The sequence below is a fragment of the Carassius carassius genome, chromosome 48, assembly GCF_963082965.1.
Source record: "Carassius carassius chromosome 48, fCarCar2.1, whole genome shotgun sequence".
Taxonomy (NCBI): Eukaryota; Metazoa; Chordata; class Actinopteri; order Cypriniformes; family Cyprinidae; genus Carassius; species Carassius carassius.
Window position 1 is genome coordinate 11,560,287 of NC_081802.1, and position 19,615 is coordinate 11,579,901.

The following is a 19,615-nucleotide window of genomic DNA, read 5'->3' on the forward strand; positions in this document are numbered from 1 at the left end:
TGGGTCTGCATGAAATGGAATACTACCATACTAGTACATTTGTTGCAATAAATAGAATACTATGCACACAGTATGCAAATTTTCATAATGCATAGATTGACCTGTGCATTTCTGGATATGTTTGCAATGTTGTTTTACCATACTAATTGTAATACTGTTGTATTGTAATACAGTAATTACATTTTCTGTTTGCATAAAATCACCTGCTACATTTGGTTTGTTTGTGCATTTTCTCTAATATATAGAATAGCATACTACTAAACTACACCTAATTTTTCAGTATATAGTATGCATACTATGCATATTCTGCTACATTTCTGTTTGCATAGAATGGCTTTCTTTGTGTTTCTGGCAATGTTTGAAATAGCAGAATATTACACTATGTCTTGTTGCAGTACGTAGAATACACAGCATATTAAAATATTAAAATAGCATACTACCAATCCTACACATATTACTTTGCAGTATATACTGTAGTATGCATATTATTAAGAGCATGCACATTTTCTGTATTCATAGAATTACTTTCAGTGCATTTCTGGCTATGTTAGAAATAGCATGCTACTACTTCTACTATTTTTGCACTTAAGTAAAGTAAGCATACTTTATGCACAGTTCACAACTTTTTTTACTTACTGCATTTTTTTACTTACTGCTTAAAGCACACTACACAGAATAGCATACTGTATATCCCACAATGCAATGTGCTCAACGTCACCTTCGATTCATAGTGTGCCGAAGGATCCTTAAATATCAGCAGCAGTTTTTCAAATATTTAATTGACTCATAATTTGATTGGGTTGCCAAAAGTGCATACTAAAAATTTTATACAAATGCAAAACAAATATTTATTTCCATTATTAAACGTGGTAGCAACTTTACTGAAATGTTTATTGTTGAATAATTAAATTAAATTAAATTAAATTAAATTAAATTAAATTAAATTAAATTAAATTAAATTAAATTAAATTAAATTAAATTAAATTAAATTAAATTAAATTAAATTTAAATTTATGCATTTAGCAGACGCTTTTATCCAAAGCGACTTACAGTGCATTCAGGCTATCAATTTATACATATCATGTGTTCCCGGGGGAATCGAACCCCCAACCTTGCGCTTGATAACGCAGTGCTCTACCAATTGAGCTACAGGAACACTAATTATTAAAAACTAAGAATAATGCATACTGTTTCACTTTTCTTTTTTTTTATAGTAGCTAGCATGCAATATTTATTGTTTAGCATTCAGTATGTAGTAGGCTAGTATTCTATTCCAAACACAGCCCTTTTTTCAAGTAAACTCTGTGTCTATTCTGTATGCTTGTAGCTTGTGTGTGTACATGACTTATAAAACCAATTTGTGAGTTACTCAAATGGCTTGCGGAAAGCAATTGCCTTGGTAATAAAAGCAGTTGACTGATCTAACTTACTTGAATTTCCATCCATAGATGTTGTTTGTTTGTGTGTGTTCTGCGTCTGTGTAGACGGGGCCCGTCTGGGCAGATTCGAGCGCTGCTTATTGTCTGATTTATGTGTGTTTAATATACAGGAATATTAAGCGTTGCTTGGGCGAGAATCCCTGTCCTATCACAGGCATATGAATGCCTCCCCTGGCCGGCTCCAGACACACAGTTTATCATGTCTGCCGAAGCTCTACTCTGAAAGTATGCCGTTCCATGCGCACACATGAATAGCTATGATATCTATGCATAAGTAATAGGACAGCTTTCTGCCGCCACAGCCAGCGGCTGGGAGACAGCAAATGCATATCAGCCCCAAAAAATTACAAAGTGTGCAATGCAATGCGTGGAGCTTGTTTTGAATATCCACAGTAGAGCCATTCCAGATTGTCAGATTCATCAAGGTCCCTAATATGGATAACAGACGTTTGATGAAATCTAAACTATTTTACGCTCCGCTGTGCATAACGGTTGACTCAAATGGAATGAATAAACGGACAGGCTGGACTATGTAGCTTCCTTTTCACTTCTTCAACTTGATACTTAGTATATAGAGGTAAAAAAAAAAAGATTGGATTCTCTTAATCTGTAACTGAGCCACAATTATATAAAAGATGATAATTACAGGCTTCCTCGGTAAGACATAACATGCTCTCCTGTGCTTTTTCCAGAACTTTAAAACAGCAGACTTTCCTTATCTATATTGATAATATATAGCTTCCATGGAGACATGGAAGGCCACTTGTCTGTGTCACACTGATTTGGATGTTTTGTTTTGCTACTTGTTCAATTATGGTTAGTGTTGCGCTCAAATCTGTTTGCTGAAAGCCTCTGATAATACACAAAAAAAGATTTAAACTGAAGCATTTATTTCCGACAGGTCCATCACTACAATTCATGGGACCACCAACAAACAGGTAAACTATATACTATTATTATTATTATTATTAAAAACGTTAAAAAAAAAACAACATTCATAAATTCTTAATATTGGCATAATTGTTATGATCAAATTAACTCATTAGAAATGAATTGCAGATCCATCACTAATGCAGGTCCCTCATTATATATATATATATATATATATATATATATATATATATATATATATATTTTTTTTTTTTTTTTAAATATTAAAAACAACTTTACAATTCTTAAAATGGTTCAAATGGTTCATCATACAAATTAATGGGGCCCGGGACCTTTGACTAATAGATAAGCTATATTATTATTATTATTCTTTATTTTTAATTTCCATCAATGTTATGTCAAAATAATGTCATAAGTTACGGAATGCAGGTCCATCACTAAAATTCTAGGGACCTAGGACCCTGTAATAATAAGCCAGCTTTACATTATTATTATTATGTTGATTATTAAGATTATGATTATTGTTGTTGTTGTTATTATTTTTAAATTACAAAACTATTAAAACAACATCAGACTCTTACAATTGCAATCAGTTTATGACAAAATTACACACTTTTGCACTAATAATTATATTTTTTTAGCAGTAATTCTGTTTTAAATATGTATGAAACTTGCTGCTGCGTTTGTATTCAAAACACTCTTTTGGTTAAAATTTTCCATCTCTGCAGCTTTCCTTAGGAGTGCGAACTATCAGAACAAGCCTGTGGGGAGTATTAGCGAGCGCTTATCTCTTCGGACGGGTCTGACAGGGCGCTGGAGGGCCTCGTATCCTGTTGGTAGCATGCGGCAGCAAATCAAAGCCAGCTAGCTATAAAACAACACCGCTTGAAATTCTGCCCTCCAGCAGTTAAACAATTAACAGTCGTACATCTACAGACTGAGAGGAAAGAATTATGTGGGAAGCGTGTAGAATTCTTAGATGGTAGTTAAAGGGATAGCTGCTTTTGTGTTGTTTCAAACCTGTTTGAATTACTTTCTTTTGTGGAAAATAAAAGATGTCTTGAAAAATGTTCACGCTGCTCTTTTCCATGCAATGAGTGCGAATGGAGACAAAAGCTGTCAAGCTCTAAAAAGTAAAACATTAGTTATATTTTAATCTGTTTCTGTATTTAATGTACAAATCATATTTTCTTTTCTTTTCAAAAGCTGTGGTCCCAATTAATTTTCACTGTATGGAAAAGAGCAGCGTGAACATTTTTCAAAACATCATCTTTCGTATTCTACAGAAAAAAAAGCCCTACGGGTTTGTAACGATATTCATTGACATATATATTTACATTTAGTCATTTTGCAGATGCTTTTATCCAAAGAGACTTACAATTGGGGAATAAAAGTGATTCTTCTTAAAGAGGCACACAGACACAGGAAGTGCTCATAATACCAAGTGAGTAAATGATGACAGAATTGCTATTTATAGAGCTAAAGCTGTGTTTAGTTACAGGAAGAAATGCACAGATGAACTAAAAAGACTTCTTACCCTCCAGTTTCATGCCGACAGTGAGGCACTTCTGGAAGCGACAGTAGGGGCAGCGTTTCCGCTGGGTCTTGTCTATTTGACAGCTCTGGTTCTCTATACATGTGTAGCGCTTGTTGTTCTGCACCGTGCGCTTGAAGAAGCCCTGCAGAGTGAGGTGAATGAAGATGTCAAACTTTTGACCTCTGGTGTTTGTTAATGTGCTATTCAGCCACAGACATCCCACACACACGTCCAAAAAAAAAAAAAACACTTGTATCCATTCACACAGAAAAAAAGAGGTGTTACACACACTGCCACACAAGTAGACACGTAAAAGTAGACATATAAAAGTAGAGCCACGGGCAGAGAAACGCTCCCTCAGCAGTCGACGCTCACTTGGATAGACACAAACACACACACCCACACAAAAACTGACATGTGCACCCACACGCAAACAGAAACACAGGCTGGAAAGAAACAGATTGAGAAATGTGAGAAGTCGACTAGAGAGTCGATCACTTTAGGTGACCCGCTTGATGTCCTCACTAATATAAAGATCCGCTTTTAGCGTTGTGACATACTAATGCTACATGTTTTGCGTTTCTCTGTGAGCTCCTCTTAAAGTGATTATGACCAGTGGCTGTGCAAGCCATCAAAGCTGGAAAAAAACTACAAAGTTTGGATTTGAAGTAATTTTGACTGAAAGCTGAAGTTTACTTTTAGCTAATTTTGCTCTATAATTTAATTTGAACATCCAAACAGGGTCGTACAAATATCAAAATTTCTTCCAAATAAATCCCTGCTGAACTTCTCTGATCCTATTATTCATACGGCAGAAGCAAAAAAAGCAACTGAAAAAAATCCAATAAATTATATCCATAATTTACAGCCGTAGGATTACAAGATTCCACCTGCAAATGTTCAGAATTCATTTTCAGGGCAGGAGAGAATCAAATGAGGAACGGTATTAACTTATTCTTGATCAACACCAAAGGGAGACCGGCCCATTTAAAACTAAAAGGATCAATACTGGCCAAAACTCAAATAACACACACACACAAACTGACACACACATGGCCGCAACATGGAGTTCATAAAGTGCTTAACCTTGAATGTAGACTATATCATTAAAACAAGTCAAATTTGAAATGGGAAATATATAAGAAACAGCAAATACTGGTTTCCTATAGCACATTAAAATCCTAAAACAGAATTCTAAATAACATTTCAATTGAAAGTTTACATTAAAATATGAATATTTAAATACTGTCAAAACTGTCAAAACTCAACAAGGCGGTTTTAAGCGGTGAATCATTTTCTCATGTTGTACTACAGAGATCTGTTAGCAATTAAAGAAGAAAATCCACCACCATATACACCCTTTGGGGGAAAAACAATGTAAGTCAGAGTGTGTGTGTGTGTGTGTGTGTGTGTGTGTGTGTGTGTGTGTGTGTGTGTGTGTGTGTGTGTGTGTGTGTGTGTGTGTGTGAGAGAGAGAGAGAGAGAGAGAGAGAGAGAGAGAGAGAGAGAGAGAGAGAGAGACAAAGACACTGGATTTTCTAAATTGTCCATTTGGTTTACGAACTATCATGTGTGACTGAACTCCAAAACCTCTGACGGTGTCCGGAAATAAACAACACTAGACTTCAATTGGACATTTACAAAAACAGTCATTTCTTCATTTACTAAACACACAGCCAGTCACTAAACAAAATCCACATCCCATTATACACTAATAAATAACTCCACAAATAAATAAATTAAAAGTAACAAGTGCATAAGAATTTGATTTGATAAAAAAAGATCAGTTGTTCTCAACTGAAATAACTATATGGTTTTCAGGGATGACATCACATAATGCCAATTGACAGATTAATTTTCTCCAAAATACCACTTGGATGCAACGCCTTGGAGGTCAACAATAAAAGGTGTGGAAAACATTTTCTTCTTTCTCTTAAAAACAGATATGGCTATTTATTTTCTATTCTAACAGTCCATAATTATATAGTTAGATGCATCGTTGTTGTTTTTTTTTCGCCTTATCAGACAGACCTGAGATTCATTTTTTGGTCACGACCCTTGAGTTGAGAAGTTAAAAACAGCGGATGTTACGCACCTTACAGCTCTCACAGGTCAGTAACCCGTAGTGATATCCGGACACCTTGTCTCCACACACTGGACACATTTCGTCTAATTCTTCGTTGTAGGAGTAGTCCATCATTTTAAACTGGGGTGCTGAAAATCACCATCAAAATATGACATACAATTTACATCACAGAAGTTACACATATTAGATGTTTTTGTAATTAATCATTGTGGTAAAAAAAAATGGTTTTGCAGTCTGATTTAATAGAATATATATATATATATATATTTTTACTGTTCATTTAGAAAAAAAAAAATCACACTCAACTGAAAAACCTAAAACATCAAGAACTGTATGAATGTCTGAACAACCAAACGAAAAGGTTCCTGATTGGACCTATTCTTTCCTTGACAATTGGACAATCTTTATTTTTAAGCGTGTTAAACACATTTTATGTTTCTCTGACACCTTCTACGTGTAGCCTGCAGTTTTGCAAACAAGTCTATAAAAAAGTGAAGAATCAGCAGTTGTGAGCTTTACACAATCCTTGCCTTAAAAGTGAATTTTTCTGGAAGTACATGCAGTTTTGGGTCTCTGGGAAATAGCCGAAGCTCCGAGTCGGGTGTGGAGGATGGACACACACGGGGCAAAACTTCAGTTTCGATGTGGTTAATATTCATGATGGCTCGTAAATTGGTGTGGGAGCACGAGAGAGGCTGCTGTCTCGCGCTGGAGTGGACCGTTTAGCCACGAGGCGAAGAAAAGCAAAACCATGTTAATACACGAGTATTGTGTGCCAGCAAAATAAAATATACACCGTGGCATGCGTCTTTCGTATTTTTGAGATTATTATTTTCTCTGTAAATGATATATATTTCATCCTCATCTTTTAACATTAATGTCGATGAAGTGATGCAGTTTGAGAGTTCTAAATAGAACCATCGAGCTTCTACATATTCAGAAAGTGAAGAAGAAAAGGCATTCGAACTGGATTTTTGTTCCACAGGAAAAATAAGCACTTCGTTTAAAAGCTATTGCGAAAAGAAAAAGAAAAAACTTAAACTATAAAATAGAACATGAACGGATTTTTGTTTGTTATTGGCCTACTCATTATTCTAATGTTCCCATAAGTTCATTAGCCTATTTGTGCAAAATGTAGCCTGTTTTATATTTGAACGCAACAAGTGTGTGTGTGTGTGTGTGTGTGCGTTTTAATGCTCACGTTTAGGTAATAATTCCACGAGCATTAAGTCTGAAGGTTTTTCAGTTCGTCGATAATTTTCTATATTTACATTTTTAATGTGACTAAAAAATACCGAGCTGACGCGTTCTTTGATTTGTTAAAAAAAAAAAAAAAAAAGGTTATTCATAACGGCCGGTAATTGTTTATGACTTGTGCTTGAGACCAACAAAAAGGCTATTTGAATGTAAAAATACATTTTTTAAATTTATTTTTTTATCTACCAACCTAAAGAACATTCCACGAACATAGGATCTCATAGCTGGAATTTTACTCGTGCATGGCTTTCTCTACAGGCTACTTCAGTTTAAATTATATTCCTCGATTATAATAATGCAGCAATCGTTCTGGTCACTTATTTGCCCGCAACGCCTGAAAATAAAATTAGATTTCTAAGACTGTAAAGGTATACTCTTACAAAAAATTCATAAAAGAACCCATTCTTATCAGTAACCATTTGTCGCAGAGTTGTTTTTGTTTTTTTGGATAGGCTACTAAAGAGTTTCATTACTATTGGCTCTTCAGACTGGTTCCAGTAGGCTACAAAGATGGTTTTCTAAATCAATTTGATCTGACTGGAACCTTTATTTTAAAAAGTGCAGTTTATGCAGTTTTGGAGCATGCAGCAGATTCCTGTTTGGAATAAAGCTGCGCTCTGTCACAGTCATTATTGTGGTTTCGTTTTCCCCCTCTGTTGTATATACTAAGACCAAATTCATTGGCAGGTGATGCAGATCATGTTGAGTTTATAAGAGTTCACTCCGCTCAAAATAATTCACGCTCTGCTATTGCACTTTGTTTCCTAATTTATCTTTACGCGGCCACCTAGTGTACATTTAAGTGCGGGGCAATAATAGTCAAATTAAACGCTAATATTTTTATTGCAATCCTAAACGTTTTGTGTGGTTTGGCCATTTTGTAGCCTAGTGTGTTTACATCTAAAACGATAGGCCTTCTTCAAATGTCAGTGACAGAAGTTATATTTGTGGCATGCGATGTTCATAAAAGGGCACTGAGTGTGAAATATCTGACAATGAGAGGTTTAATACGACGTGCATGAATGAAAGCGCGTGGCGCACATTCACTCTGACGCTTACCTTGCATGTTTCCTGGCATATGCCTCTGTTCCCCATGCGATCGAGCGAGTCCCAGAGATTCTGACTCGACTTTAGGCAGCATGACAGCTCTGCTGAGCCGATGATGAACACGCGCCGCTCCGCCTGCGCGTGAGAGGAACGCCAGAGATCCTCAAAAACACCGTCCAAACGTCCGAAACAAATCCTGTGTGTGTGTGCGCGGAGCTCCAAGACGGCTTGAGTTCGCCTGCCCTTCTCTCAAGAGTTGTTCATACGCTGCGCAAGTTCATTCGGGTGGTCTTTGCAGCGATTGTGATGCTGGTCTTTAAACCGGAGTCCGCGAACTGTCAGGAACTTCGCGTGAGCCCCTCCTCCGCGCGCGCTCTGTCGCTCTATTTGTGAAGTTCAAACTGCTCCTCGCTGCTTTGTTTACGCCACACCGACACCGCGTCAGCCAATCAGCGCTGCGTTCGCTGCGCTGGCGTCACGCGTTTGTCCAATCAGAATCGAGTCCGAGAATCAGCGCCTCCACTCACTGTTCCCTCGCGCCACCGGCAAACGCAGAAAACTGAACTAATTGAACATTGCGAGACACGCAGCGCCGTTAACGGGAGCACCGGGAGGTATGTGGTGATATCCTGGAGGGCAAAGTGTTTGTGTGTATTGGAAAAAATATAACTGAATAGGGAGGGTTATAGAAAGTTACACAAGATGTACTCTAAAATCGACTTTTAAAATTCGTTTCTGATCTAATTTGTGGCATCAACGTGCACTTTAAATGCATTATTAATGAAAAAAGAAAGCATTTTTTTTATTCAAGAAATTAGGATAGGCTTTTTCTTGTGTAGGTTAAAATGCACATCTAGATTACAGTGTTTTTCATATTTGTTTTATTATGTTATAAACAAAAATATTTCGTCATTTTATATTTTAAACGTTAACTTTATTTAGGCTAAATGTATAATATTTTGTACAAATACCGTGGGGACAAACGATGTAAGAAATCAGTCGATAAAATACGTTTTAATGCTCACTGCCTAAATGAGAGTTGTGTGCATGATGATGTCAATAATATACCATAATAAAATCATAAAAACCCGTTAGATATAACATGTTATATGATAACAAACGTCAGCAACATATTACGAAAATAGCTGGCACATATAGACACAATATTTATATTCATACGCATGAATATAACCACAAATCCACACGGTTAAAATCACCAGTTTTAGTCTTATTCCCATTACGTCGATTGCGCACACATTATCGCCTTTATATTTCAAGAATTTCATTAAAATGTATATATTTTCCAATTTATATCATGTAAAAGCCTATATATTTTTTTATGTAATAAAAGGCTAAACTACTAATGGGCTAATAATAATTTTCTAATTGTTACAAAATGACCATTAAATCATTCCGCTACTTCTCCGCTTGTCAGCCGGCTTATCTGTAACAAAACAGCGCAATAAATACCCAAAGTGCTGTTTATGTCATTGCACGCGATATAGAAACCACTGCATCCCCGTTTAAAAAATAAAATAAAGTCTTAATAGCCCAAGACGGCGATAAAGCCATTAATAAACACATTCGGAAAAGGAAAAAACATGGTCAACAGGCCAGCGCTCCTCAAATCTTTCATATAAGCTCTATTATATAAGCAACTACTCAGATTGCTCATATTCTATTCAAGTCTGTTGAATATTTCAAATAAGGACTAATGATGCATTTTTTATCAGAGCAAACAGATGGCAAGTAAAGCACTTACCAAAGTCTTTACTGGAGCCACTTTGTCCCAATTCACTCTCAAAACCAGTGGACATCGTAGGACCAAAATACCAGGTGATCCACCTGAGCAACTATATCCCATACAATATTTCCATTCTTTCGAACTTTTGAAGCTTCCTCACTAAGCATCCGTGAAGGAAAGTGAGATATTTTTGAGCAAAGCAGCCGCCACCTGGCATCTCTCCCTTAACTTTGACAGACACCACTCACCCCCCCCCCCCATGACCTGCACTAAACCTGCAGTCATATCTCACCTACTCAACAATATTCAAAACTTCTGAGGTTGATAGGTTTGCCTAGATCACGTGGAGTTAGACAGATTGATAACAGGCAGTTATAACGTGACACACAGAAAGATAAGCCAAAGCGGACAGATAGTACTGAAGGAATGATTAACCGGTGGACAAGAGAGTTCGAACCGCCGTCCACGGCAATCACCGAATGGAAATAAAGACAGGTGGTAAAATGCCAGATCAAAAGAGCATAGCAGGTAGATACCGGGCCGCAAACTTTGAACTGCTTCAACCAAACCCTGGCACACAGAGTGAGCTTCTTTTATGGGATCTATCTATGTGTGTATTCAAAATTCAATGCTCTGTACAAACAATGTTAATGCTTATATTGTTATATTAAGAATGTTCATAACAAATTATATATCTATACACCAAATTTTACATAGATTTTAGTGTTTACTAATAATATAATATAACTGATTATTACTATCATTAATAAATAATAATTTTGATAGAGATATATATTTATATATTTTTCTTTATTGTGTTTATTTATATAGATTAAAATTTGTACAAACAGCCATCTTTTTAGACAGATTGAAATGTTCAGAGTTATTTAATGATTTTGTCTTTCTTTCCCTCTCTCTTTCACTTGATCTACAGCGCTTCACACAAAAGAGCAATTTCATGCAAGGCGAGGGGCAACAATGCCATCTAAATTTGGCGACAAAAGATAAAGAGTCTCGGGACAAGCGGCCTGGCAAACACAGGCCTGTTGACTGAAGGGCGAGGACCTAATGACCCTCATGTCACTGGCCCACAGCAGCTACAAGGCAGAAGACAACAGAGTGAGGCCATCTTGACTACCATAAGTGGACGTGCACTGATAACACAAGGGGTACCTGAGAGCTCTTTGCTTACCAGAGAGATTACCGGCTCGCCCAGGCTCAAAGCTGGGGGATTTGTCAACTTAACCCCTGTCCCTGCTCTCTTTTTTCCCCCTTCAGCTGTGTTTTACGATGCTGGATGGACCCCTACACTAAACACAGAGGTCTTTACGGCAGAATAAAACATGGTTAAGTGTAGCACGGTTGAGGTCAAGGTTTCAATCGTGGAGAAGAGGGCTTCAGGAGCCAATGAAACTGGGATCTTGCACTCTGACTCCCAGCCACGCTCAGTAATCTATTCAACTCGTCTACATCCCGTGAGACATGTTTATATCTACTAAAATAATTGTGGTGTCTGTTTGTTTGTTATTTTGCTACCAAGTTTGACTCTTTTTTTTCTTGGTTTAATAGATACGTAGTCAGTCATGTGAAATAATTTCGACGAATAAAATGTAGATATTACTACATGTTATGTAGAGAGAGAGAGAAAGAGATGCATTATAAGTGTTATATTTAAAGTATATAATGTTTAATTAATTAATTTACTTAGTTAAATCATGTATACTATATACCTATTTAAACATTATAAAATTATGTATGTATATATATATATATATATATATATATATATATATATATATATATATATATGCATTTAGCGACTTACATTGCATTCTGGCTAACAATTTTCTACTATCATGTGTTCCCTGGGATTTGAACCCTCAACCTTGCGAACACTATATATATATATATATATATATATATATATACTATATATAAACTAAACACACACACACACACATATATATATATATATTAGAGTTGCACCGATACTGAATTTCCCTGCCGATATCGTGGGTGATTCACAGGGTCAAATAGAGTTTGCATGCAGTCTGACATGTTTCTGACAGGATATAATCTGCCCCGATCTTCAATTTATTTTGAACAATCTGCCGATAGTGAAATTAATTAATTGCTTTTATCGGCCGATACGATTATTGGCCAATAAAAGTGGTGCATCTCTAGTATATATATATATATATATATATACACACACACATTCATACATACACTCAGACTAACCTCTAAATCAGAGACATAATCATAATAATAAATTAAAATTAAAGAAATTATAAAAAAAACAATCTTTCGTATACTGAATAATAAACAACTTGACACATGATTTAATATTTACATATATTATTTACTGTTTTAAGTATAAAAACATTAGTGACTTTTAGCACTGGCTTATGTTTTTATGACTGCAGTTTCAATTTTATTGTACAATCAAAATCATTGTCCACAATGATGTAGTTATATAATTCAGTATATAATTCAGTATACAAGGTAGGGCGCATCTCTTTTTCTGTGGCAGTATCACTGGAAATGTGCTGAGGTCACGATCAGGCCCAAACACAGTCTACACAAAAATACATACATTTCCACCAAATCGTTCAGCAAATCCCTTTCATATTCTGTCTTGGCTTATTGTATCTTTTTTTTTAGCATCCAAGAGTTCTGTTTAACACAGTTCACCCAGTTTAAATCAAAATCTGACAGATCGCCTCCTGAAATGAGAGCGGAAATGTGCAAATCCACCATGATAATGGTTTAATTCATCTATTGTACTTCAAGGTTAGAATTTAACATGCTAGTGAAAACTATTTCCTTTTGCTCTCCCACTTGTATTCCTCAGTCTTCTATTGTAAGTGACAACAAAGCTTGGCAAATGATGGATCATTGCTTGATGCACTGCTCTATCAAAACCCATCAATACATAATTATCAAAATAATCTGTGCGAGATTCTCTGAAAACCTTATGTGTGATATAATGTTGACATCTGAAGCTGTTCTCAGGCTTCCGCTTCAAAGCAGTCAAAATGCACCTACGTGGGGATGATGGAAAAAAAGCTAAAGGGCGTGGGACGCTCCGATTCAGTGGAGATTTCCTGGCTGTTACAATGCTAAGTCTTTGTTTTGTGTAGTATTAGATGAGTGAGATGAGTGCGGGGAATCTGGGTTGTGCGAAAAACCATGTTTTGTTGACCTTCTGTGGCTGTCATCAATGAAGAGTAAGAAAAAGGGGACGGCCGAGATGAGAGCGAGTGTTGTCGGTCATTGTTGGGAGAGTAAACAGCGCCTGGAGCCTGGGAAAGGGCTGGGATTTGTGCCACGGCATTTCTGAGTCATACACTTATCGTGTTTGTTTCGTGGTTCTACCTGACGTGTTTGCATTAGCATTCCTGCACTGTAGCCCTGCAGCATGACAGCTCCCATCCGATCGGATCCGACCTGTCCGCATTTAATTGAACCCCATATGTTTTCTTCGGTTTCTCCCCTTCTCTCTCTTTTCTGGCAGAGGACAAGAAAAAAAGAGAAAACAAGCTGCTAGATCCATTAGCGGGTCAAGCAACAGTCATTGTTCATTGCTTCCTATATGCTTCTATTTTCAAGAGCTTCGTGGAACAATAGCGTTCGCGTTCTGTCAGGTGTTTGCGGTCGCCACGAAAACCAAAACAAAGCACATGTGGGGCTGGAAACAAAACACAGTCGGACACTTTCTAAACCACTACATTGGGTTTGATCCTGATCCTGAGTTGAATCAGAACTGACAGATGTCTTAAACGTGCAACACTGTGGTTATGAAAATGAAAACCTGTTTGGAAAGTCGAAAGCAGATGATGAGGATTGTATGACGCTGAACAGATGAGTAAATGGATGAGGTTAAGTGTGGAAGTGGAAATTAGCACAAATATTTTGATTCGTTACACATTTGAGGCACATTGAGATTTGGTGATCATGTGGGAAATCTGGGTTCGAATCAGGGTTCACCAATTGTGTTCCCATTTAATATTGTCCTATCTCTTTAGATTTTATGTACTATAATTAATTAATGCTCTTGTTAAGGTTTTTTTTTGTTTTGTTTTTTTGTGGTGAATGTTTGACATGGCAAATACTATTATTATTTTTATATTTGAATTCTTTTTGAGTTGACACATTGTCCTTTGATGTGCATATGGGAAATTGGGCTCACAATTTTGTTAATATATACTTTGCACAATTTGTAATATGTTTACTTTTTGCTTGCGGCTAAAAAAATAAATAAAATAAAAACTTTTGTGTTATGTCACTGACCCAGTCAGGTTATTTTTCATATTTACTTAGGTACAATTAATGTTCTGTATCTTACATTTGACATTTCTCATTTGAAGGCATTTGAACCGACACATTGAGCTTTGGTGCTCATGCGAAAAATCCAGGTTCCAATCGTGCCCCAAAAATGTCTGTCCTCTTTCTATTTTCCTTTTTTTTTAAATGGCAAAAATAAAATAAATATGTAGGCAAAAAAAGCATTAATATAGCATATAAAAATATAATAAATTAAAACAACATAAAACTTTTAAATGTTATTTATTCATAAGCCCTCAAACTCAACAGGCCAAAGCCTTTTCAATTTGCTGAACACCACCATGTTTGTATTAAATCATAGCTGAATAAGTTCCAGTGACGGGCCGCCCAGTCGCCTTTACCTGACCCCTGTGCGGGGCAATAGGCCTCCGTTAACCCACCCCTCGCTGAGCAGAGGAGAACGGAAAACCCGAGCCGATGGTGCACGAAAGCCTCATCTCACACCCTCACAAGAGTCCGATCCAGCACTCCGCTAATGACTGATAGGAAGCTACTAGAAGCCTCTTAAGTCTCCTCCATTCACATCAATGAAACATTAAGATATTCTTTTTTTGTTGCCTCCCAAGGACTTGCGCAGGCCAAGAAGGGCAATTATCACCCTGCCAATATTGCAAATCCATTCTGTCATTTTCAATGATATCAGCTTGTGTCAACTGTGAGGTCTATTAAAAGCTAATTGCACACAACAGCCCTGGATCAATACATCAGGCAGGGAAGGTGGCAAGACGTGCCCTCATATGAGGCTTCAGGAGTTTGACGCAACGCGCAATTGTGCATTGTTTTGTTCCTCATTAGCAATTCATGCTGATTGTAATGAGAATCTGTTAAGGCATATACAAACTACTTTTAAAAAGAGTTTATAAAACACATAGTTCCAGTCATGGATGCAAGCTAAATGTTCTAATGGAAGGAAGCAATTGGCACTTAAAGAATTTGATTAATAAAATAACATTTTGGTGTAAGTTTATATAATATATATATATTTGTTTTACATTTTTTATATATTTTTTTTTCTGCTAGCAGCTCTTATTGTACAAAATATTTACACTTTTTTCATTTTTTAAATATAATTTTTTATTACATTTTTATTAATGAGCTTTTTAAATTTAAATTATCAGAATTCTAGGATTTTTTCCTATTTATTTAGACTCTATTCATGTTTTTTTTGTGGTTAACCTGTTTTAAAAATGTATTTTGACTTTAATAAGCAAAACTGTTTCAGCAAGGCACTTATAATGGAAGTGAATTGTGCTCATTTGTAAATGGAACTTACCAGTTAAATAGTAAAGCAGCAAGATGTATACAATATTGAGTAAATATAGAGTGTTAGCATAATATTCATGTGAAAAAATAACTAAGTACATTTTTCTGTATAAATTTATATCAAACGTTATCGCAATGACAGTGTAAATTATATTAATAACAATTATACAAACATTTTAACAAAAATGATTGCATGTTCTATAATAAAAAATATATGTTTCATATTTCTGCTTTTAGTATTTGCAGTATTTGTTGTATCATAATTTGGTCATCGCATCTTCGATTAAAAAAGAATTCATTCCATTCCAAAATTCCATTTTCTTGTATGCTCCAGTTAAGATTCCGTTTAGTCAAATATCCTTAAAAGTTCCCTAGTTAGTGACAGACCATAGTGAAGGCATCATATTTGTCTAGAGTGAAATAAACTGCCATTTATTCCATAAATATATATATTTATTTATTAATTAAAGCAAAAGTAAGTAGTAATCTCAATCTTGCCATCAAGGAATGATTGGTGTCTAACCTGCTGAAATGTTTGCTGACCTTTTCCTGAGGGACAATGGTGGTAAGATTTTCTGTAGCACTCAGACCCATTTAGTCATCCTCTTTTTGTCTGCTTCCTCTATCATCAAGGGTCACTATTGTGCCGGCTCAGGTACGGACTAATGCAGAGCAAATACTTCTACCTAACCATTAACACAGGGCCACTGTTTGAACAGCGCGACACACTGGAATGGCATTTATGCCAGTGGGCCGTTTTGATAGCAAAGAATCTTCAGGGAATTCTCCCAGGGAAAATTGAGAGTCTGTGTGTGTGCGTGTGTGTGTGTGTGTTAGACAGAAAGAGATACAGTTTGCCCTGCATTTAATGGCACTCTAACTTAAGAGCCGATCATTAACCCATTTGAATAACATGTCTCTGGCTGGGAGGTTTTTTGGAATGGGAGAGCCCTGGGAGATTTGCATCACAGCGCTTACTGTAAACCTCTGAGACGCAGGGGAGATGTTGAGAGACATCATAATGTCTGGTGTTTTGCTCGGGGCAGAGCCTTTCGCTCATTATGAGAGGTGTTAACAGCTGTAAGTTATGAATGGAAGTGTTTGTGCACTGCAGGGACGTACAAAATATAGTTTTCGCTTTCCGAATGGTTTCAAAATTTGTTTTAGAACTATTCTTGGTTTAAGTTGAGCTCAGCTGACTACATTTGTGGCATAATGTTAATTATGACAAAAAAGTTAACATCCTAAATAAAAAATCTAGGTTACGCTCGGGCACTCACAGTGCAAGTGAATGAGACCAATTTTTGGAGGACCTACAAGCATAAAGTTTATGAAAACATAAAACATTGATCAAACTTTTTTTTAGCTGTAAAGCTGTTTAACTCAATATTTTACAGTCTTTTTAGGGTTTACACCACTGTCATGGCAGCAAAGTTGTAATATTGGTTGTCATGTCACACAGAAAATATTAGAAAGCAATTTTCACGCTAAAATCATATTAGAATGCAATTGTTTACATCTTATGGCTGAACTACTAAAACAAAAAAAAATGCAATGTTTACATATTGCCCATTTTTTTACTCATTGTAAAGGCCTCAAATTTTTAATGCAGATATATTGAAAAAAAATTGCATGGTGTGTTATTGCTTGACTGAAATATCTTCATTCTGTATCAGGATAAAATGTTTATTGTATAGCTAACAAGCTATTACAAAGCTATTAAGCATATTTTAAATTGTGATAATTTCTTTTATTTGTGATTCTATTTTACAAATGAGTTTGTATTTCATAATTGCCCCTATTTTTCATGTAATTGTAAGTTTATATCTATATCTGACAAGTCAAAATAATTTTTTGGCATAATCAGCGTTGTGCCAAAAATGTTGTCGATTGAGCTCAACTTGTACAGAACCTGGTATATATATATATATACACACGTTTAATAGACCGTTTGAACTAATATACAATCTAATCACATATACATTACAAGCAGATTAAAGGATCTGAATCTTTTTTTAAATATAACGTGCCATGGAATATGTACTTGTAAACAAAAAATAGTCATCGTGCAATTAGCTCTGACAGAAACCTCAAATGCTTATTTAAAGTAAAGTGTATCATGTTCTCATGTCTTCTTTCTGAAGAGCCGCACCATTGACATCATGTCATTAAGGTCCGTTAGATTGTACAGTATTTATTTTGGCTCAAGCGGGCAAAGCATTGCATCGAAGATTACTCTTATTTCTTCCTTCTCTCTACAACCTCTTCTTCCTGTTTGGCAGCCGACCCATTCGTCTAGATCTGGAAGTTTTCCCAAATCAAACATGCGTCTTCAATTTGGGCCTGCGAAGAAAACAATCACATTTTCCCCTCCCTCGGATTCAGTTCCTGACAGCAGATTGAGATGTGGTCACCACAAAGAAGTCTGGCTTTGACGGAAGTTTGGACTGAGTATTTCAGGGGTCCTGGATGTAAATTGGGTTTAAAGGGAGATGCTTGGCAGACTCAAGTAACCTGGTCCAAAACGTTGTATATTTTCGGAGCAACACGGGTGGAGGAAACAGATTGAGGTAACGTGAAGTGGACCACCCATGTCCTTTCTCTCCAAGAGAGCTGCACCACTATTAATTAGAGCCATTCTCTGAGGTGGATTCTGTGGCTAGGACACCTGTGAACTGAGAAGTGGGCTGTCCCCCACACAAAAATGGCCCCTGATTCATGTTTTGTGCACCAGTGCCCAATAAAAATCACTTCCAGCTCCTGCAGACACCCAAAAATCCTCCACATATGGTTCTCCACATCAGGAAAAACCGTGCTGTTGACATATGAAGGAGGGAATATTTTAAAGGGAAAGTTCTCACAAAAATGAAAATTTGCTGAAAACTGACTCACCCTCAGGCCATCCAAGTCATAGATGCATTTGTTTCTTCATCCGAACAGAAACTTAGCATTATGTTACTTGATAAAAACATCACAATAGTCCACACAACTTCTGTCCATTAATAATGTATAGTGAAGTGGAAATCTGCGTGCTTCTAATAACAAATCCATCAAGACATTTTTAACTTTAAACAGATCAAGCACCGTTTACAAGTGAAAACAAGCCAAAACTGTTTTGATGTGAGAGGACAACAGGAGATGGACTTCACAGGAGGAAGCATTATGGATTATGAACTCACATTTTGGATTAAAGTTAAGTTAAAACACCCCAATAATGGTTTTGTTTCTTACAAACACTAACTTCACAAGTTGTTAATTGAATGTCTGGAGTGGTGTGGATAACCTCTGTTGGTTTTATCAGACTCCCATTCTGACGGCAGCCATTCACTGCAGAGGATCCATTGGTGAGCAAGTGATGCACTGCTAAATTTCTCCAAATCTGTTCAGATAAAGAAACAGACTAATCTACATCTTAGATGACCTTCATTTATTTTTTTTTCTTTTAAGGGTTCCTTTAAATGTTAGTTGCCATAATGTACAAAAATTAATTTCGTTTCACAAAATCCAGGTTTCCAGGTCTTCGGGACAACTGTAATAAAACATTAAATATTTGACTGCAATCCAACTGGATATAAATGGGGGTTCAATCTCTCTCCGCAGTGGTCTGGGGCCTTTACAGGGACTTTGAGGTGTTTTGTCTCATGTGGATACCAATAAATCTGTCACCTGCAGAGATTCGTGTCCCGCCCTCTGTAGGGAACAAATTGTGGCGCTCGGGGATTGTTGAGGGGGGAAGAAGTGACCTGTCAGAGCGCTCCATTTATCACAGGGACAAAATGCTCCCGGTTCTTTCTGCTGACCGCCAGGAACCTTCTGCTAAGCACATTTAGGAGATGCATGCTTCGGAATAATTTCATTGAATCAATTGAAACCTATTTGCAAGTGACGTCAAGGCCCCAGGGTAGAAAGAAGTGGCGAATGAGACTATTATATTTGAGATGTAATTTTCAGGAAAAATTATCATAATGAGAAGATGTAGGGAGTACTTTTAAAAACCCAACAAA

General features: G+C 36.4%; 1 protein-coding gene across 3 annotated transcripts in view; it reads right to left on the reverse strand.

Moving 5' to 3' along the window:
• Positions 1-10,240, reverse strand: part of nr5a2 (nuclear receptor subfamily 5, group A, member 2) — a 58,055-nt gene extending 47,815 nt beyond the window's left edge. The window contains exons 1-3 of one of the 3 annotated variants that reach the window (XM_059544105.1): positions 10,020-10,240; positions 5,963-6,081; positions 3,868-4,009 (exon numbers count right to left, since the gene is read on the reverse strand). In XM_059544105.1, the coding sequence (XP_059400088.1) occupies positions 3,868-4,009; positions 5,963-6,081; positions 10,020-10,074 (316 nt within the window). In that variant the 5' untranslated portion in view covers positions 10,075-10,240. Of the gene's footprint in view, positions 1-3,867; positions 4,010-5,962; positions 6,082-8,269; positions 8,660-10,019 lie in introns of those variants that run through there. The other 2 variants (XM_059544104.1, XM_059544106.1) reach the window with 2 other exon arrangements.
• Between the last annotated feature and the right edge of the window lie 9,375 nt (positions 10,241-19,615).